Source organism: Brachyhypopomus gauderio, chromosome 14, assembly GCF_052324685.1.
Source record: "Brachyhypopomus gauderio isolate BG-103 chromosome 14, BGAUD_0.2, whole genome shotgun sequence".
Lineage (NCBI taxonomy): Eukaryota > Metazoa > Chordata > Actinopteri > Gymnotiformes > Hypopomidae > Brachyhypopomus > Brachyhypopomus gauderio.
This window is the reverse complement of record NC_135224.1, coordinates 5,589,834-5,608,807: the sequence shown is the minus strand read 5'-3', so window position 1 is coordinate 5,608,807 and position 18,974 is coordinate 5,589,834. Positions and strand designations below refer to the sequence as shown.

General features: G+C 39.3%; 2 protein-coding genes and 1 long non-coding RNA gene across 3 annotated transcripts; all 3 read left to right on the top strand.

Annotated features, from left to right (window-relative positions):
* On the top strand, positions 1 to 1,892 carry LOC143475354 (uncharacterized). The gene is made up of 3 exons (XR_013121003.1): positions 1 to 86; positions 818 to 887; positions 1,808 to 1,892. It is a non-coding gene; the product is annotated as an uncharacterized LOC143475354 (long non-coding RNA).
* A 4,245-nt stretch (positions 1,893 to 6,137) lies between these two features.
* LOC143475462 (GTPase IMAP family member 9-like) lies at positions 6,138 to 6,749 on the top strand. The gene has a single exon (XM_076973316.1). It carries the CDS (start codon positions 6,138 to 6,140, stop codon positions 6,747 to 6,749), a length of 612 nt encoding a protein of 203 aa, XP_076829431.1.
* A 6,454-nt stretch (positions 6,750 to 13,203) lies between these two features.
* LOC143475578 (GTPase IMAP family member 4-like) lies at positions 13,204 to 17,050 on the top strand. The gene is made up of 3 exons (XM_076973456.1): positions 13,204 to 13,331; positions 15,485 to 15,548; positions 15,734 to 17,050. Exon 3 carries the CDS (start codon positions 15,739 to 15,741, stop codon positions 16,567 to 16,569), a length of 831 nt encoding a protein of 276 aa, XP_076829571.1. The 5' UTR covers positions 13,204 to 13,331; positions 15,485 to 15,548; positions 15,734 to 15,738; the 3' UTR covers positions 16,570 to 17,050.
* The last annotated feature ends 1,924 nt before the right edge of the window (positions 17,051 to 18,974 follow it).

Here is an 18,974-nt window from a genome sequence, read left to right as displayed (position 1 = left end):
GGGCTGTAGCGTGACAAGCCACGAAGTGGAAGGTCATGTAAACTGACGAAGCGGGATCAGCGGATGCTGAAGCACAGTGCGAAGAGGTGAGCAATACCGGGAATTTTGGTATCGATCCAATACCAAGTAAATGCAGGGTCAGTATAATTATATAACAATAATAATAATAATCTTTATTTTTATAGCACCTTTCATACATACATGCAACTCAAAGTGCTTTAAAGAATAAGTAAATAATAAAAAAAAACATTAAAAGCAATTAAAGATAAAAAAGGAAACCTGTTTTCCATTCCTTTGTATCCTCTGTCCCGCCCCTCTTTTAGTCATTTGGTTCACCTGAGTCTTGTTTCCCTACATAGCTATATATCATATATTTTTAAATTTTATGTTTATTTTTTTCATGTATTTAAACTTACTTTTCCATAGTCCTTGTCAGTCTTTGCATGTACTAAACCCAGTTTCTTGTTGCTGTGTAGCAGAGGTGTCAATTCTTGGATTCTAGAAAGGTGCTATATAAGTTTAACTTATTATTATTATTATTATTATTATTATTAATAATTCCAGGTTCAGAAAGTAAAAGTCCTCACCAGGATTTGGCTCAGGCTTCCTGGATTGTGTTGATTCCACTAATTTTACCTGGATTGCACTAATTATAAAATCTAGCAAGCTTGAGTAAAATCCTGGTGAGGACTTTTACTTTCTGAACCTGGAATTGACACCTCTGCTGTGTAGGCATGACAGTCTTGTTTGTCATTTATTGCCTGCCATTTCTGTTCTAAGTTTGACGGTCTCTCTTCTCCCTGTTTATTCTGCCTAGCTCCCTTGTTTATTCTTAGGTGTTCCCTAGCGTGAATTTACTTTGCGTTATGCCTGCATTTGGAATCCCTGTAAGTATATGTGTTCATTAGTTTGTCTGTCTTCCCATTAGGTTCTTATCGTTATTTGGTCTCTTATGGTTCTGCTTAGTGTGTTGTGTACTTTATATTAGTTTTTGTTACCTCATATTCTTATATTGTAATCAACAGAAACAGAAATCTTTCATATTTATTTTTCGAAACAGATGGTAATATGATAAACAGTAACCTTTCATATTATAGGTGCTATATTAAAGAAAAGCTCTTTGTTCAGTGTATGATGATCTCATTTTGGTTACTGGTTGCTTACTGTGTTTTGATTACTACTCTATTAACATGCTTGGATGTCTGCATAAACATTTTATTTTCAAATGAATAAAAAGAATATTAATTCACTTTAGTATGTTTTCTACATTGCAATAGTTATGGAGTAGTCAATGTAATCATGGCCCCTCAGGGCCAGCGCCAGAACATATACAGTGGGGGGGGCGTCAGAAAATTTCGGGGTAGCGAACGTAAGTTTTTGAGCCGGGGGGGTGAACGTAAGTTGTTGAGCGGGGGGGGGGGGGGTGGCGTGTAACAATTGTTGAGCGGGCGAGGGGGCGCCATGTAGCGATTGCTGTAAAATAAATGGGTCTTATTATTTACATTGAGGGGGCGACGCCCCCTTTCGCCCCCCCGTGGCGCCGGCCCTGTGGCCACTAGACATAGGCCTCCTAAAATGGCAAATTGTCTGGTGGTCAGGACATGTCCCCCTTACAGGAGAGAGAAATTCATACACATTATGCTATAATGCATATATATATTGTTTAAATTATACTATTGTTTAAATGTATAATTTAACTTCATCATGACTAAATGAATTTAGTTTTTTAGATTGAGTCAATGAAAAAAGTTCGTGTGATTGATTAATTCAATTTTATTACATTGAGCCAATGCTTTATTTTTTTCAGTGTGTGTGTTAAGAAAATATGAGAAGTATAACAGAGAAATTGTTGTGGGACAATCTGATGGAGGACTAATTACGGCTGATTTGAGAAAGATTGGAGAAACAATAAAATTAAACACTGATACCAAATGGTAATGTAAATAAAGCAAATATCAGGCTTAAGCTGTGATGGCCACCTGCTTTTGCGTCTGTGGGTCAGCAACCCTGGAGAACATTGGGTTCCTGCGTCTAGCGCCCGCCCTTCATTGCACGTCTGCTGGTGCATGTTCATCTTGTTCTCTGCACCATATGTGTGATCTGTCTTTATGTTCTGTCTTTAATTAAACTGTGTTCTAGTATGACTTCTTTGGTCATTTATGAGCATGTTAGCCACTTTTGTGCTCTTTAGCACAATTTTCAGTTTAATTTTCATTCATTTCATTAAACTCTTCAGTTGGAGACTCCACCCCACCTGTGAATCATATCTGTACTTTGGTTTTTTTCTCTTTTCATTCTCCACATGCTGTTTAGTTTGGTTCCCATGTTCATGCCTTCTCATCTAGTCACACACCCATTATTAGAGTTTTCCCTTTTTGTTTTCTGTTAATTGTGGTCATTGTACATCTGACTGTCTTTCAGCTTCTATGGTATGTTCATTATGTTTTCTTTGTCTCGTTGTTGCTATCTTTAGTTTGTTGTTGTTATCTTTAGCCTGATTATTATATTTTTGTTCTAACTCTCCCTCAACTGTTCTAGTGACAATACTGGATTTGCCCTTGATAAATCTTGCTCTACTCAGTACTTGCATCCCCCTCGCAATCGCTCAACACCTTCAGCATCAGGGGGTGGGGGGGAATATCCTTGGAATTTTTTGGGGGGTAGATGGTGGGCCCTGCCTTTACAATTTTTTTTATAATTATTGTAATTTTATTTTTACAATAATAAAATTGTTTATCTGAAAGATGGATCAAATAATTTTAAAATCTCTGCAACCAACTAGATAGCCTACATAAAATGTATCAATGCAACTACAAACGTGTTAATTTGGTTTGAATCCTTTACACATTGTCATGGACTGAAACAATCGCAGCTATGTACTTTTGTGCTTCAACAAAACATATTTTCACTTTTTAATGGAGGGAGGAGTAGCTAATGTGAATTAGGTGTGGTTTCACATAAATATGAAACAGAAGACCAGCAGCTATTGTTTTATTTTATTTGACCTTTATTTAACCAGGCAAATCATTAAGAACAACTTCTTATTTGTAATGGCAGCCTGGCAAGAGGCACAGCCTCTTGAAGAACATACAACACAAACAGACAACACTATAAAACAAACAATAAATATTATATAACATTATAGAATGTCTTGAACACTACAGTTACAACATTCAGCAAGAACATTCGTGATAACCTTTTTAAAAGTGGACATGGATATAAAAATACTAATCTGTAAAGTTTTTTGCAGGGAATTCCAGTCTCTGGCAGCCGCAGATTGAAATGACGATGAACCAAATACTGTGTTTGTTTTAGGGATTTCCAGTGTAATGAGTTGAGCCGAACGAGTATTATAAGCAGTGGACGACAATTTTAATAAGTTACATAGATAGAGAGGTGACAAACCAAGGAGGGTCTTATAAATAAACTTATACCAGTGAGTGGTACGATGGATGTGTAATGATGGCCAATTTAAAGATGCATAAAGGGAATAATGATGAGTTTTAAAAGGTGCATTTATGGCAAATTGAATAGCAGAATGATAAAGAACATCTAGTTTTTGAAGATTTTTGCTAGCAGACTTGTATATGATATCACCATAATCAAACATGGGCAGAATAGTCATTTGCACTAATGTCACTTTGGCTGAGCGGGTTAAACAAGAACGCATTCTGTAAAGGAGACCAATTTTAGACCTCATTTTTGACTGTAATTTAGTGATATGTGTGGCAAATGATAGAGTGCTATCTAACCAAATGCCTAGGTATTTATATTCTGTGACCTGGCATATTTTCGTGCCCTCACAAGTTATGTTTTAGTCTGGTAGAGAAGCAGATTGCTTCTTACTAAACCACATGAACTTGGTTTTTTTATGTTAATCTGTAACTGTAAAGTAGAAAAAAACTTGTATACTAAAAAAGCTTTTTTGTAGTGTATTGGTTACGGTCCCTGGAGATGGACCTATTGCGTAAAGAACCGTGTCATCAGCATAAAGGTGTATACATGAATCTGTGGTGATGGAAGCAATATCATTCAGATAAATAGAAAATAATGTAGGGCCAAGAATTGAACCCTGAGGAATACCCTTGAACACACCCAACAGCTCAGACAACAAGTTGTCAGATTTAACATGCTGTACTTTGTCTGTAAGATAGCTAGAAAACCATGCTAAAGAGTGTTCTGTGAAACCAATGCAGCCCAACTTATCTAGAAGAATTGAGTGACTGACACTATCAAAAGCTTTTGCCAAGTCTATAAAAACTGCTGCGCAATACTGTTTGTTATCTAAAGCAGAGATAATATCATTGAGAATTTTAAGCGTGGCGGAGACACTGCCGTATCCAGATCTAAAACCTGACTGAAACTCAGACAGAATATTATTAGTCTCCAGACATTTGATCAATTGTCTGTTAACAAGCCTCTCCAACACCTTTGATAAGCACAGTAATATAGAGATTGGCCTATAGCAATTGAGGTCTGTCTGATCTCCTCCTTTAAAAAGAGGGTGTACCAGAGCTGTTTTCCATGCTTGTGTAAAGTTTGCAGTACATAAAGACAGATTAGAAAGATCTGCAATTGGTTTTGCAATTACTGAAGCTCCTATCTTAATAAAGAACGGGGCCAACTCATCAGATCCAGCTGGTTTATTACTGTCCAATTTCAGTAACTCATCCAACACCTCATCTACTGAAACCAGTTTCAGAGTGAAATTCTGACTAACGGTTAAAGAACTTGAAGAAGCATTTATGACTTGGATAACTTGGGGGACAAACCAGTATCTGAACTACTTAGGCTGCAAGAAAACTTAGCAGCATCAGAGAAAAGACCAGGATTTATAAAATGTTGGATTATAATGTTAACCATTCACACTTTGTCAGAAATAATGAGACCATTTAAACTGAGTGACTGAGGTCACGTATTGTTTTCCAGAATTTTATTGGATCACGGCCACTGAGGGAAAACTCTTCTTTAAAATAATCCATTTTTGCTTTGTGAACTGCTTGTGTAGCCTTATTCCTGAGTCTTTTAAAAGCTAAGTAGTCAGCAGCAGCCTTGGATATGCGTGCCTTGCGCCAAGCGGCATTTTTTTATGTAAAAGCTCGGCTAGTTCGTGACAAAACCAGGGGCTGTGTCTCATTTTTATTCTTGTTTGCTTAAAAGGTGCATGTTTGTTAACGACAGCACTAAACATATTATAAAATAGACTCCAGGCATCATTTACTGAGGGAATCAAGTCAACTCTATACCAATTTAAAATAGATAAGTCATGCAGAAAAGCTTGTGAGTTAAAATTTTTCAGGTTGCGTTTATAGCTGATCTGAGCAGATTTTTTTGAGACACTATTTGTTCGAACGCATGCGGTAAAGCAGTGGTCAGTGATATCACCACAGAATACACCAATCTGATCATTATAAGGGCAATTTGTAAGTATAATGTCAATTAAAGTAGCTTTTTCGATGTTTTTGGGATCATGTCTGGTTGGAAGAGAAATCAGTTGATGTAAATTTAAAACATCAAATTGCATCCAAACTCTGTCAGGAGTTTTAAGCATATCCCAGTTGAGATCACCTAGGACAGGGGTGCTCATTACGTCGATCGCGATCGACCGGTCGATCGCGAAGGAAGTGTCGGTCGATCGCGAAGGAATGTGCGTAGATCGCGTCACATAAAATAGTAGTAGATGAATCGCACATCTGCTCTGACGGTTGTATTTTGATTGACATTCACGGTAGCCAATCTGCAATCCACTCAACAAATTACGTTCGCCACCCCAACCCGCTCAACATATTACGTTCGCCAACCCCCCCCCCCCCCCCCCCCCCCCCCCCCCCCTTCCGCTCAACAAATTACGTTCGCCGCCACCCCGGTAGATCTTTCTGACTTGGTCATCTTATAAGTAGCTCGCAAGCTGAAAACTGTGAGCACCCCTGACCTAGGAGAATGAATTCTGATTTTAAGAAAGGTGCTAACGCATTGCTTAAAGCTGTCAGGGTGCAGGCTGGGGCTGAAGGGGGACGGTTGGCTTCAATAGTCCTGCCTCCTTGTGTTATCAGTCTTCATTTTGGTAGCCACACCCCCTTGTCGCAGCTGTTCCATGTTTGTTTCGTGGTATTTAGTCTCTGTGTTCCTAAGGGTTGATGCGGGTCAATGTGGAGCAGCACCGGAGCAATCTTGGAGTGAGAGTAACACCAACACTCCAACCTAATGAAATATTACAATGCATTACTGAGTGTGCACCAGGACCACATGCATTGGTGATTGTACTCAAAGTGGGAAGGTACACAGAACATGAGAGAGAAACTGTGGAACAAATAACAAAGTCATTTGGAGATGATGCTCTAAAATATGCAGTGGTCCTCTTCACCTTTGGTGAGCAACTCTGTGAGGGTCAGACTATTGAAGACTTTGTGAAGAAGAACACAGAGTTACAGGATCTTGTCAATAAATGTGGAGGTTGTGTTCATGTGGTTGATAATAAGTACTGGAATGAGCAGCAGGATGGGTACAGGAGTAACAGGGTTCAGGTAGAGAAACTACTGAACACCATAGAGGAGATGGTGGAGGAGAATGGAGGAGAGTGTTACACCAATGAGATGTTACAGGCTGTACATGAAGCTGTAGATGTAGAGTATAAGACTTTATGTGAAGAAGCTACAGGGGTTCCAGATATTAACATGAGAGAACAAGCAAAGCAGAGAGTTTATACCAAACTGTCAGAAAAGTTAGTGGTGATAGGCAGTGTTAGGTAAGTTACTTTAAAAAAGTAATTCGTTACAGTTACAAGTTACCTTGTTTAAAATGTAATTGTAGTGTAACTTTTCTGATTACTTTTGAAAAGTAATGTAACTAATTACTTTTGGATTACTTTTTGATTACTTTAAGGTTTAAATGTGTATTGACCCATGATCAACATTTAATTTTTTGAGAACTGACAGTGTGAAACTTAAGAGGACTAAGCTGAGAGGGAATTGCTGACAGGCAATCACAGGAGATCCACAAGAAGAGATGCCTGCACCAGGCATGTAAGATTCTCAGACTCCTGTCATCGGGCCATACTCTTTTCTGCTCCTCCCCCAGGTTCTACAGTTTTCAGTTTGCAGGTTCAGAAACCACTTCTTTCCCACAGTGGTCACCTTATTGAACTCTTCCCAAAGACCATTCTTTCCTTCCCCTTTATCCATACCTTACCATCCACACAAAATCTGTACAGTGTTCCTCTTCAATTCACATCTGTATAGCACAGTGGTATAGGATAATCTGTATATTATCTGTATGATTCCATCTGTATTTATCACATTTATTTATACCATATATTTTTCTTTGCCCTGTGCATTGTACTGCCATACATTACACACACATGCATTTCCCTAGGTAATTTATCTACTCTGTATATATCTATTAACCATCTTTACTTACACTAGCTGTAAATAACTGCATTGTATCTCTAAATACTGCATTCTATACAATCTGCACGTGTTGCACTTGATTAGATACCAAACTGCATTTCACTACTTCATACAAATTTAATTTAAATGTATTGCTTGTTGAACGGTAGGTCTAAGATAGGTCCAATGATACCAATTGGGTAGGCTAGGTTGTGTCATAGACATCGACAAATGGTTTTCCAACACCAAACAGTCATAAATATTCATTTGATACCGTCTGTCATTGTCTATAATAGTCATGTATGATTCCAACGAATACCTGTTTAAGACTTTAAACAGCTAATTTGGTTAGCCTGTAAATCAAGCTAGCATGCTAAAGGACAAACACATTCAAGTGAATGGTAGTTGCTAGCCCAGCAGGTAGCGAACTATGGAACTATGGAAACCATTTTGACAGTCAGCATACCTTGCTGTTAGCTCGCTTACAACCTCAATACTGGTTGCCTTCTGATTGGAAATAAACCTCCAAACTCCGAAATTTACACAAAGGCTTGGCATAATCACAAATAGTTGCCGATGGTAGCACATGGTTCACATTTATTTACAACACGTAGCGAAAAGAAATGCTCCTTAAATGTCCAGTGCTTCAAGGCGTCTGTCATTATTGCTGCTTGAGCTGAAACTGAACCGCGCGCTTGCTGCTCCAACACAGAAACAAGCGGGAAACGGCGATACAGGGCGCAAAGCAATAAAAATATCATTAAATATTTCGCAAAGGTTTTTGTTTATATTTTAAAAATGTAACTAAAATTGTAATTCTTAATTTTTCCAGAAGTAACTGTAACTGAATTACATATTTTCTCATTGTAACTGTAATGAATTACAGTTACACTTTTTTTGTAATTAAATTACGTAACGTCGTTACATGTAATTCGTTACTCCCCAACACTGGTGATAGGTACAGGGGTATTTCTGGGTGCACTTTTTGGAGCTGGGGCTGGAGTTGCTCACTGTGATTATTGTCCAGAAGAAGTCATGAGAAGGGAAAGGGACAGTCCCAGCAATTACACTTAGAGTTGCAGCAGTAACAGGAGGAATTATAGGTGATCATGCAGTAGAAGTTGCAGAAACTATAATTAATGCACTAATAATGCCATATTGATTGCTACTCTATTTGATTAGCATGATTAATGTCTATATAATAATTGTTATTTAAATGTATTAAAAAATTAAAAAGTAGCCCAAACTGACAGGTTCTTCTTTGGTAATGTTCCACTCCTCTCCCTAAAGGGTCAATCTAATAGAACAATGACAGACTTCATGTGCTACCATTTAAACATTTGGCATTTACTGCAACTTTTAGAAGACAAGCTTTGGTTGTATAGCAAGATGGGTCACAAGCCAAACATTTCTTAATAAATGTTCTTTACTAAATTCAGTTACAACTCAACTGCAGCTTCATTCACAGGTCGTGAATGAAGGCATCCACTGGAGCTAAATCATTCAAACCTGCTTTTTCCACATCTCACTACCAGCCAGACATGTGAACAAGTCACTAAGTTGCAAGTAACAAGTAAGTCTCAAGTCATCAAAATCAAGTCTCGAGTCAAGTCCCAAGTCAATACAATCAAGTCTCGAGTCAAGTCCCAAGTCAATACAAGCGAGTCTCGAGTCAAGTCCCAAGTCTTAAACTTCAAGTCCTAGTGAAGTCACCAGATGTAATTTCAATATTTAACACAATTGATGCAGTTGATTAGTAGTATATTAAGTTAATCAGACTAACTAACGTTAGGCATTTGAGTGTTTCGGCTCACTTGAGTGAGATGTCGTCGCAATTGTCGTCGTCACCTACCCCCCCCCCCCCCCCTCCCCCCTCAGTGACTTTCGTCCGCCCGTCCCCCGATCCCCGCTTTCGAATTATCGTTGGTGCGGACCGCTCACACAAGTCAAGTTGCTCATGTGGACCCTTGTAAAAGTTCATTTTCGACCCCTGAGTTATCACATCCCAGCTAGCTAGCTAACCGTTTAGCATTATGTTAAATGTACATAGCAGAGACTTGCTTTTGTTTGTGCAGCCTCAAATGTCGAACAAAGTTTGAAGTGGTTGCATCTCCATCTCTTATTCTGACTCCACATGTCTTGCATGTCGCAGTTCTTCTTTTATTCACAACAGCATAATCTTTATAATTGAACAGGATAATTTTTGGGAGCATGTTGCTTGTCCTCTTCGCACAAATTCAACGCTGCTGCCCCCCCTCCCCCTCCCCCGATCGGCTGCAGAACTTCACCTGTAGCTAGGTTACGGATAAACTGAGCTGAGCAGTTCACATTTTACAGCACCATTTAATACAAAATGATCCAGTTATGTGATTCTATATTTCTTATTTATTATGTTAAAATTAGGGTGACCAGACGTCCTCTTTTTCCCAGACATATCCTACTTTTGAGACCTAAAAAAATGTCCGGGGGGAATTTCAAAATCGTCCGGGATTTTGCGAAGTAAGTGTGGGTAGATCGCATGACATTAAAAAGTAGTGTATGAATGACATGTTATCGTCCATCTGCACTGACGGTTGTATTTTGATTCACATACATGGTAGCCAATCTGATCCAATCTAATCTAACCCCCCCCCCCCCCCCGTCAACTATCAACACACGCCGCTAAAAAATAAATTCGTAAAAGGTGTCCTCACTTTCAGAAACCCAAATCTGGTCAGCCTAGTTAAAATAAGGATTTCAAGTCTTTTCAAGTCTTAAAGCTCAAGTCCGATTCCAAGTCCAAGTCAGTAAAGGTAAAGTCTAAGTCAAGTCACAAGTCTTCAGTGATGTTGTCGAGTCAAGTCACGAGTCATCAGTTTAGTGACTCGAGTCGGACTCGAGTCCAAGTCATGTGACTCGAGTCCACATGTCTGCTACCAGCGGTCCCAGTCTCTGGAATTCTAGACACTTGTCACGTAGGGCAACGCCCCCTCTCGTAGCTGCCACTCTGGGTTCCCTCGTGTCTGTGTTCCGTGCCTGTTTACCCTGCCCCGCTCGTTGTCTCCGAGATTCCCTGATTGTCCGCCACGCCCCTGTCATCATCGTCCCCACCTGTTCCTAGTTTAGTTCAGTGTTCATATAGTCCCTGTATTTCCCCAGTCTGGTTGTCGGTTGTTTTGGATGTCTGACCGTTAATGTGTTTCTCGGTTTCGTGTTGCCCTGCTGTCGTTTGTTGCTTTCCGTGTCATTATGCCCCTGTACCTGATTTTTTTCCCTTTTCTCTGTGTCTGTCTGCCTCTTTCGATCTTCAGCATTTACTGTTGCTACTCCTTATGCGAGGAGCACTTGGGTCCACCCTTTCTCAGTGTTTTCACGTGGTGGTTTCATACTTTGTAACTCACCGTGTCACATTGTCAGTCATAATTGTTCAGATTATGTAAAAAAATCTAGAGGAAGAAAAAAGATACAGGAACTCTCATGCAGTTCAGCTTTGTAAATGGTGTTTAATGTTGGTTTTGTTTCACATTCACCACGATTTCACTTATGTGGTGCATGTTCATCTCTTTCTCTGTCTTTGTTTTCTGTCTTTTATAACACTGTTTTATCCTGACCTTGTTGGTTATTTATGAGTATGCATGCTTCTTTGTTCTCTTTAGTGTAGATTGCAGTTTAATTTTCATTTATTTCATTAAAATATTTGGAGACTCTGACCCCACCTGTCAATCATATCTGTACTTTGTTTTTTTTATTTCTTGATAAGTTCTACAATGATCATGTAACCTGTAACGATTCAACCAGGAAGACACGGATCCAGTTGCGGAGTAGGCCTACTGATGTTTTTATTTTTTGAATGAAGACGGAGTACTCGCACAGGTGAATAACTCTGCAGGGTGTGTGCAGTGTGTGAGTGCGGTTGTCGTAGTCAGGACGGTCCGAGTTCACGCCGGGTAGACAGATGGCTGGAGGTACAAGAGGGCTAGGTTGGGGACGAGGTCTGGAACGAGAGCAGAGGTCAAAACACAGGAGAGCAATCAGGGGGAGATAACGCTTGGTAGATGGCATGCCAACAATACTTTGCAACCCGGAAGATAGAGGAGGAAGCTTAAATAGTGCGAAAGGGGAGGGGCGATGAGCGGCAGGTGAAACGCATCACACGGCGATCATGTGCTGTTCCTGACATAACCATTGATATCTGAGGCATCATCAACCACTTTTTATACTTTAGGGACCAATGCAAAAGTAACAAATACTGGTCTGTTCATTGAGGGTAATTTGAGGATGGATAGAAGAAGAGAAACAGAAACTGAAACCAATAGAAAGAAAACTGATATATATATTGCATGCATTGTGTATTTTATTGTATTGTAATACATACATTTTATATTGCTGTCATGTGACAGAGGCCCCCCTGCCAGCCGCTTCCGTCAGCAGCTTCTGTGTTTTCATTATCCACATGCATGTTTTGCTTTGGTTTCCATGTTCACATACAGTACTCTCATTTAGTCCCACACCCATTGGTATTTTTGTCACCTGTTTTTGGTTAGTCATTTGTTTTCCCATGTGTAATAAAACCCTTTGTTTTCTGTTAATCATGACTGTATGTAGAACTGTCTTTCAGCTTCTGTGGTATGTACTTTATTTGTTTCCTTCATACCATTGCTATCTTTAGCTTGTCTTTTTGTGAGCCTGTTTGTTATATATTTTTACAATAATAAAAACTCTTTATCTAAAAGATGGGTCAAATCATTTGACAGTCTCTGCAACCGAAACCAACTGGATAGATATCAAATATGAAAGTGACTATAAACACGTTAGTTAGAGTAGAATATTGACTGTGTGTACAGCGATATTGAGTTTTGACCTCACACAGATACCATGGGTCTGTGCATCCACATAGCAGCTCTAATGTTTAGCTGCCTACCTACATGTATCTCCTGTATGTATCTGGCTTCCCACTCTTCATTCAATGCCAAGTTTCTTCATATCATTTGTCATATGTGTGATCAATTTAGTGGCTGTGCATAAATTGTAAGAAAAGTGCTTTATTTGAGTTTCACTTTTACTACCTGTACTTACCATTATGCAAACCAAGTACATCACAGTGCAATATGTGTTTTAGTGGGTGAAATTACATTTGCAAATTATGTCTTAATAAGTGAAAAGTGCTTAAGGTTCTGACAAAAGGTTGAACCTGTTGTGACTAACTAGGTGAAATGTGGTTCTGCCAAATGGATGACACTTTTTAAATGAGTTTACCACTGAGATTTTGATTCAGACAACAGAGTTTTGTGTTTTAGCAATGGATAAAATCTGTAATCTCATATACATATGAAACAGAGGACCAGCAATAACTGGCTTCTGTGATGGAAATTGTGTTAATTTAGGGATGACTCTATGCTCTATTTCATGACTGAATGTCTCTATACAATAAGGTCTAATTTACTATCTCCCAGCCCTAAGTAGAAAATTACCCAAGATAACCAGTTGAGGGGTGTGCTCGCCAAATTAGGCCTAGTTCAGTCACTCCATAAACAAATTAGCTTCCACGGAGTGCAAGGGAGGCGTTTAAAGGTGTGTGTGTGAGTGAGGGAGGAGGGGTATAAGGTTGTGTTTGAGTGAGGGAGTGGTATATAGTTGTGTGTGAGTGAGGGAGGGTTTTAAGTGTTTGCGTGTGAGTGACCTCTGGGCTTCTCTCAGACACTCTGTGAGTGAGATGTAGCCCCTTCCTGTACACAAGAAATTATTTTCCTTCTGATTAACACCTTTACGTATAATAACCTTTAAAATATCTTTTTATAGAGAGGCCTCAGGTGTGATTAATCTTCAGAAATTCCATGACAGCTTGAATATGATCTTGATTTGTTCTTTCATTTTAGAAATACAGAGGTGACTGGGTTCTCTCATTTGGGAAACTGGAGTACCTACAGACACTGAACAGCTTGACTGAAGTGACTGCCAACAGTGAAGGTACCAAAGTATTTTTGTCTTGTTCTCAGAGTGCAGCCATTGTAGTACAATGTACTTTCAAATGCTTAACTGCTGTTAAGCTGTTTTGCCTACCAGTCTGGTAGGCAAAATGACACTGTTTTCTGTAGATTAGTGCATAGTCACTACATTTATAAAATAACATAATGTAAGTGGAGACATATTATGAAAAGACTGACAATCTGTTCAGTTTTTGTTTGCAGTAAAAGATTGACAGACAGGGAAGTAGACTTTATTGGCTTTATATTTTCCCACCACTAGAACTATACAAATCCATTTATTAAACTACACAGCATATGTTATCTTCAGATTATACCACAGTTAGTTCCGACCCTACAATGTGATTGGCTGAGAAGCGATCTAGGAGTGCCAATATTACATGTTATAGCACTGTAACCGAAGCTCTCCATGTATTACTCCGCCACATACAGGTAACCTAGCAACGAAGCGGCGTTTACAAGCCAAACAGCGCAACTACAAACAAGTATCAAAAGTATCAAAATGAATTACACGGATTTAATTAAATATATTGGCTTCGAAACCATTTGTTTCGATCTGAAACTGGAGGATGACGTTATAAATGACCAGCCTGATTCCTCCAATGAGCCTCCAAGGTTTGTCATGCTTACAAATAATGATTTGGATGAGCTGGAAATGCAGAAAAACGAAATTAATATCGTTAAACAAACATCCTGGGCTCTTAACGTATTTACATCCTGGTTAAAGAGCAACAACACTGCAGTCGATTTTAGTATTATCAACAAAAATGAAATGAATCAGCTTTTACGACGTTTTTATGGATCCGTCAGAAACGTGAAGGGAGAGTTATATGGCATCAGCAGCTTCGTTGGTTTAGAGCTGGACTGAACATATACCTGAACGAATCAGCCATGGATGGTCAATAATTGTACTTTATTTTTAATAAATACAACTTTATCAACAGTTGTTTTTGTGTATATTTACCTCTATAATATTTATTGGGTAAGGCTGTTCCAGTGTTGTGTAAGTTTAGCAGCGAGCCATTGAATGGAACTATTTTAACTGGTGGAGTGTTTTTAACCAAACAGGTCGTATTTTCTCGTCCTCTTTTACTCAAAATCTTTCAATAAACAGCGATAATGGAACTGTGGTATAATCGCAATAATACACTCGAGGTTCGTGCTATAACGGGTAATATCGGCACTGCTGTGATGATCTACGGCACTCGGCCTGCGGCCTCGTGCCTACGACCGCAGCACAGCAGTGCCGATATTACCCGTTATAGCACGAACCTCGAGTGTATTATTGCGTCATTGTATGATATTTTTCAAACAAACAGCCCATTATTTATGTAAGAAAATGTTCTGGTCATTTTGGTTTGGAAGGAAAAACAACCATATGAAAATAACCTGTCATAGAAGACAGTCTGGGATCATTTTAATTACACAATACAAAACAAAAATGAAAATAATAATCTAGTTAAAATTAATTTAGAGTTCCTGAGAGAGGGCGGCATGGTGGTGTGGTGGTTAGCACTGTTGCCTCACAGCAAGGCCAGATCGCCAGGTTTGATTCGCGGTCTGAGCTGCTTTGTGTGGAGTGTGCATGTTCTCCCTGTGCCTGTGTGGGTTTTCTCCGGGTACTCCAGGTACTGCGGACATGCACTCCGGGCTCTAAATTGCCTGTAGGTGTGAGTGTGTGCGTGTGTGTTGGCCATGTGGTGAACTGGCGACCTGCCCATGATGTACCCTGCCTTTTGAGAGATATATTTTTTAGATTTCACAATGAATCCTTTGTGATAATAATAACCTCAATGCATTCATGTATTTTATTAGGGGTTTTATGTAGACACTTGTATATTTGATCATCATCATGGAAAATATCTAATCATCATCATGGAAAATATCTAAAGAAATCCAAGCTTGTAAAATGTACTGTATAATGAAATGTGAATGTGAGAGAAAATGCAAATTTATGAAAACTTGCTTCTCACTCTGGGCCAAAGTTCAATGCTCCTTTCTCATGCTGCACTGGGCACGCTATATTGAGCCTTTTATACTTATGTTAAAGTGTATTTTGCTAGTTTTCACGGTTGGGGTGACTAATGTCAACTGTTTGAACAGGATCTTGATTTTTGTTTTTGATTATTTGTGCAGAGTCTCCAGGATTCTGCCTCTCTTGGTATATTAAATAAAACTGCCCTGGAATAAAGACACACAGGTAAATTTTATATTATATTATGAATGACCATCCAAGCTTGATGAATCAAATGCAACCAGTAACACTAACTTCAGCTGAATTACCTGAACTCAACTCAGACTCTAATCATGTTAACTCATATAGCTACTACTATCATATGAGAAAGATAAACTGTTATCCATCAATGATCTTCTGTCTCTTAATAGGAGTCATGACTGAACGGAGGATTGTGCTTCTTGGAAAAACAGGTGATGGTAAAAGCAGCTGTGGAAATTTGATACTCTGCGAAAAAATATTTCATACTGGAACTTCACCCAACTCATTAACTAAAAAATGTTCCTCAAAGACCAAATCAATTAATGAGAAGAAAATAATAGTCTTTGACACCCCTGGGTTTTTTGATACCAAGCTCTCTGACAATGACTTAATTAATGTTATATTACAATGCATTATTGAGTGTGCACCAGGACCACATGCATATGTGATTGTACTCAAAGTGGGAAAGTACACAGAACATGAGAGAGAAACTGTGAAAAAAATAACAAAGTCATTTGGAGATGCTGCTCTAAAATATGCAGTGGTCCTCTTCACCCATGGTGATCAACTCTGTGAGGGTCAGACTATTGAAGACTTTGTGAATGAGAGTACAGACTTACAGGATCTTGTGAATAAATGTGGAGGTCGTGTTCATGTTGTTGATAATAAATACTGGAAAGAGCAGCAGGATGGGTACAGGAGTAACAGGGTTCAGGTAGAGAAGCTACTGAACACCATAGAGGAGATGGTGAAGGAGAATGGAGGAGAGTGTTACACCAATGAGATGTTACAGGCTGTACATGAAGCTGTAGATGCAGAGAATAAGACTTTATGTGAAGGTAGTAGAGACGCTCTAGATATTAACATGGAAGAAAAAGCACAGCAGAGAGTTCATACTGCATTATCAGAAAAAACATCGGGGATGGAAACAAGCACATTGCTGGCTGCTTTTCTTGGTGCTGGGGTTGTAGTGGCTGCTGCAATGATCGTCATGAAGAAATCATGAACAAGGAAAGGGAGAGTCCCACAAAATACACTTTGTAGCTGAAGCTGGTTATCATGCATTAGAAGTTGCAGAGACTAAAACGAATACAATGACAATGCCATATAAGGAAATCTGTGATTTTGCAGATGATATACTTGACAAGTATAACGCATCCAAGTGAAATCTCACAGAGTACCATAAAATTGAGGTGGTAACCCGTTAATGTTAGAAAACATTCTGGATTCTGGACATGTTATTTTATTTGAGATTTGAAATGGAATATGTGACAAGAAATTATGCTTATGCGTGTGCATAAACAGTGAATATATTGAAGCAATGTAAGGTTATATGTATTCTACTTGTGTGTTTAAAGAGTGAGCATATTGAAGCAGTGTGGGTTTATATGTATTCTACTTATGTGTACACATTTTACATTTTATTGTTTCATGTATTTGAAGCAATATTTCATTTACATATTCTTATATTGTAATAACAGAAACAGAAATCTTTTGTTATTATTTTTTGACACAGATGGCAGCCTATTAATTATATGTGATCAACAGGAACCTTCCATATAGGCGCTATATTAAGAGAAGCTCTATGCCCAGTGTACGATGATCTCATTTTGGTGACTACTACTCTATTTGATCTCATTTTGGTGATTACTACTCTATTTGATTAACATGATTCATGTCTGTATAATCATTTTTGTTCAAATGAATAAAAAAATCTTCATTGACTTTGGTATGTTTTCTACATTGCAATAGTTTTCCTTTTTAAAAAATTCAGTACCATCCCTTCAAGTAGCTACACTGACAGGTCCTTCTTTTGTCATGCTCCACTCCTCTACCTAATGAAGCAGCAAACTCCAATGTCACAAGGCTTTTTGAAGAAGAGTCGGGCTATTTAGTCCAGGGAGAATATTAGGACACTCAATCCATCAATGAATCAAAATTTATTTATATAGTACTTTTTACAACAGTTGTCACAAAGCAGCTTTACAAATGTCCAAGTCCAAGCCCCAAGTGAGCAAGCCAAGGGTGACAGTGAGCATGAGGAAGAAACCTTGAGAGGAACCAAGACTTAGTGGGGGAACCCATCATATAATATAGATTGGGGCTTATGACAAAAAGTGATTTACGACTTTGACCTCTAGTTGACCCCGCCCCTTACCCCCCCCCTCCACCCCCCCCCCACCCTCCACCCCCCACACTCCCCCTCCGCCCCTCCCCAACTCATGACATCATCATCACATCAATCACGTCAAGACGACCAAAGAGTATTAAGTTGTGCTTTGAAATTTTGCTTGATAAGGTTAATTACAACATTATTTTGATCTTCTTTGATGTTGACTCTCCGGGGCCGTATAACCCTAGACACCTGTGACACACACACACAAACACACACACCCTGAACAGAACAGCGCACAAACCCTAGTCACACAGATCAGCGCTAAAAGATAGGGATCTCAGACACACACACACACACACACACACACACACACCCTGAACAGAACAACGCACACACCCCTAGTCACACACCCACTCCCCTGAACAGAACAGGAGGATCTCAGACACACACACACACACACACACCCTGAGCAGAACAGCGCACACACACCCCTAGTCACACACACACCCACTCCCCTGAACAGAACAACGCACACACCCCTAGTCACACACACACACCCACTCCCCTGAACAGAACAGCACACACACACACACACACACATACATACCCCCTAGTCACACAGACCGCGCATGCGCACACAAATATGCTTACTTTGAGTAACTTCAAACAGTTAACAAAACTCTGATGAACCAATGAGGAGGCATTCTCAACACACCAATCCGGGGTGTGTGTTTAGAGCGCGAGCATTTAAAGAGAGAGAGGGAGAACGTTTCCTTGAGGAGCCAACATGCATTCTGAGGGTCCTCGGCACGCTGAGTTGACCTCGTCACCTTTCCCTCAATGAATTAACTCAGGTCTTCCCACACACACATACACACACACACACACACACACACACACACACACACACACACACACACATACCGATGCACTCGCACATGACCTTGACTCACGCTGTAGGGAAACCTCCGTCCACTGCCCGCGACACACACACACACGCGCCCCCTAGTCACACACTCCCCTAGTCACACAGAACAGCGCACACACAAATATGCCTACTTCAAAGTAGCGTACTTCAAACAATTAACAAACTCTGATGAACCAATGAAGAATCATTCTCAACCGAGTTAAACCACACTGTATAAACATTAAAATTACCTCTTTTAAAATTTTATGTAGAGAACTTGTTAAACTATCAAGTTTATAATGACAATCTTAAAACAATGTAAATATATGTAAAAGATTAATACATTGTTTTATTCACTGTTTTTTTCTGAAAACATGGAACTCAGATT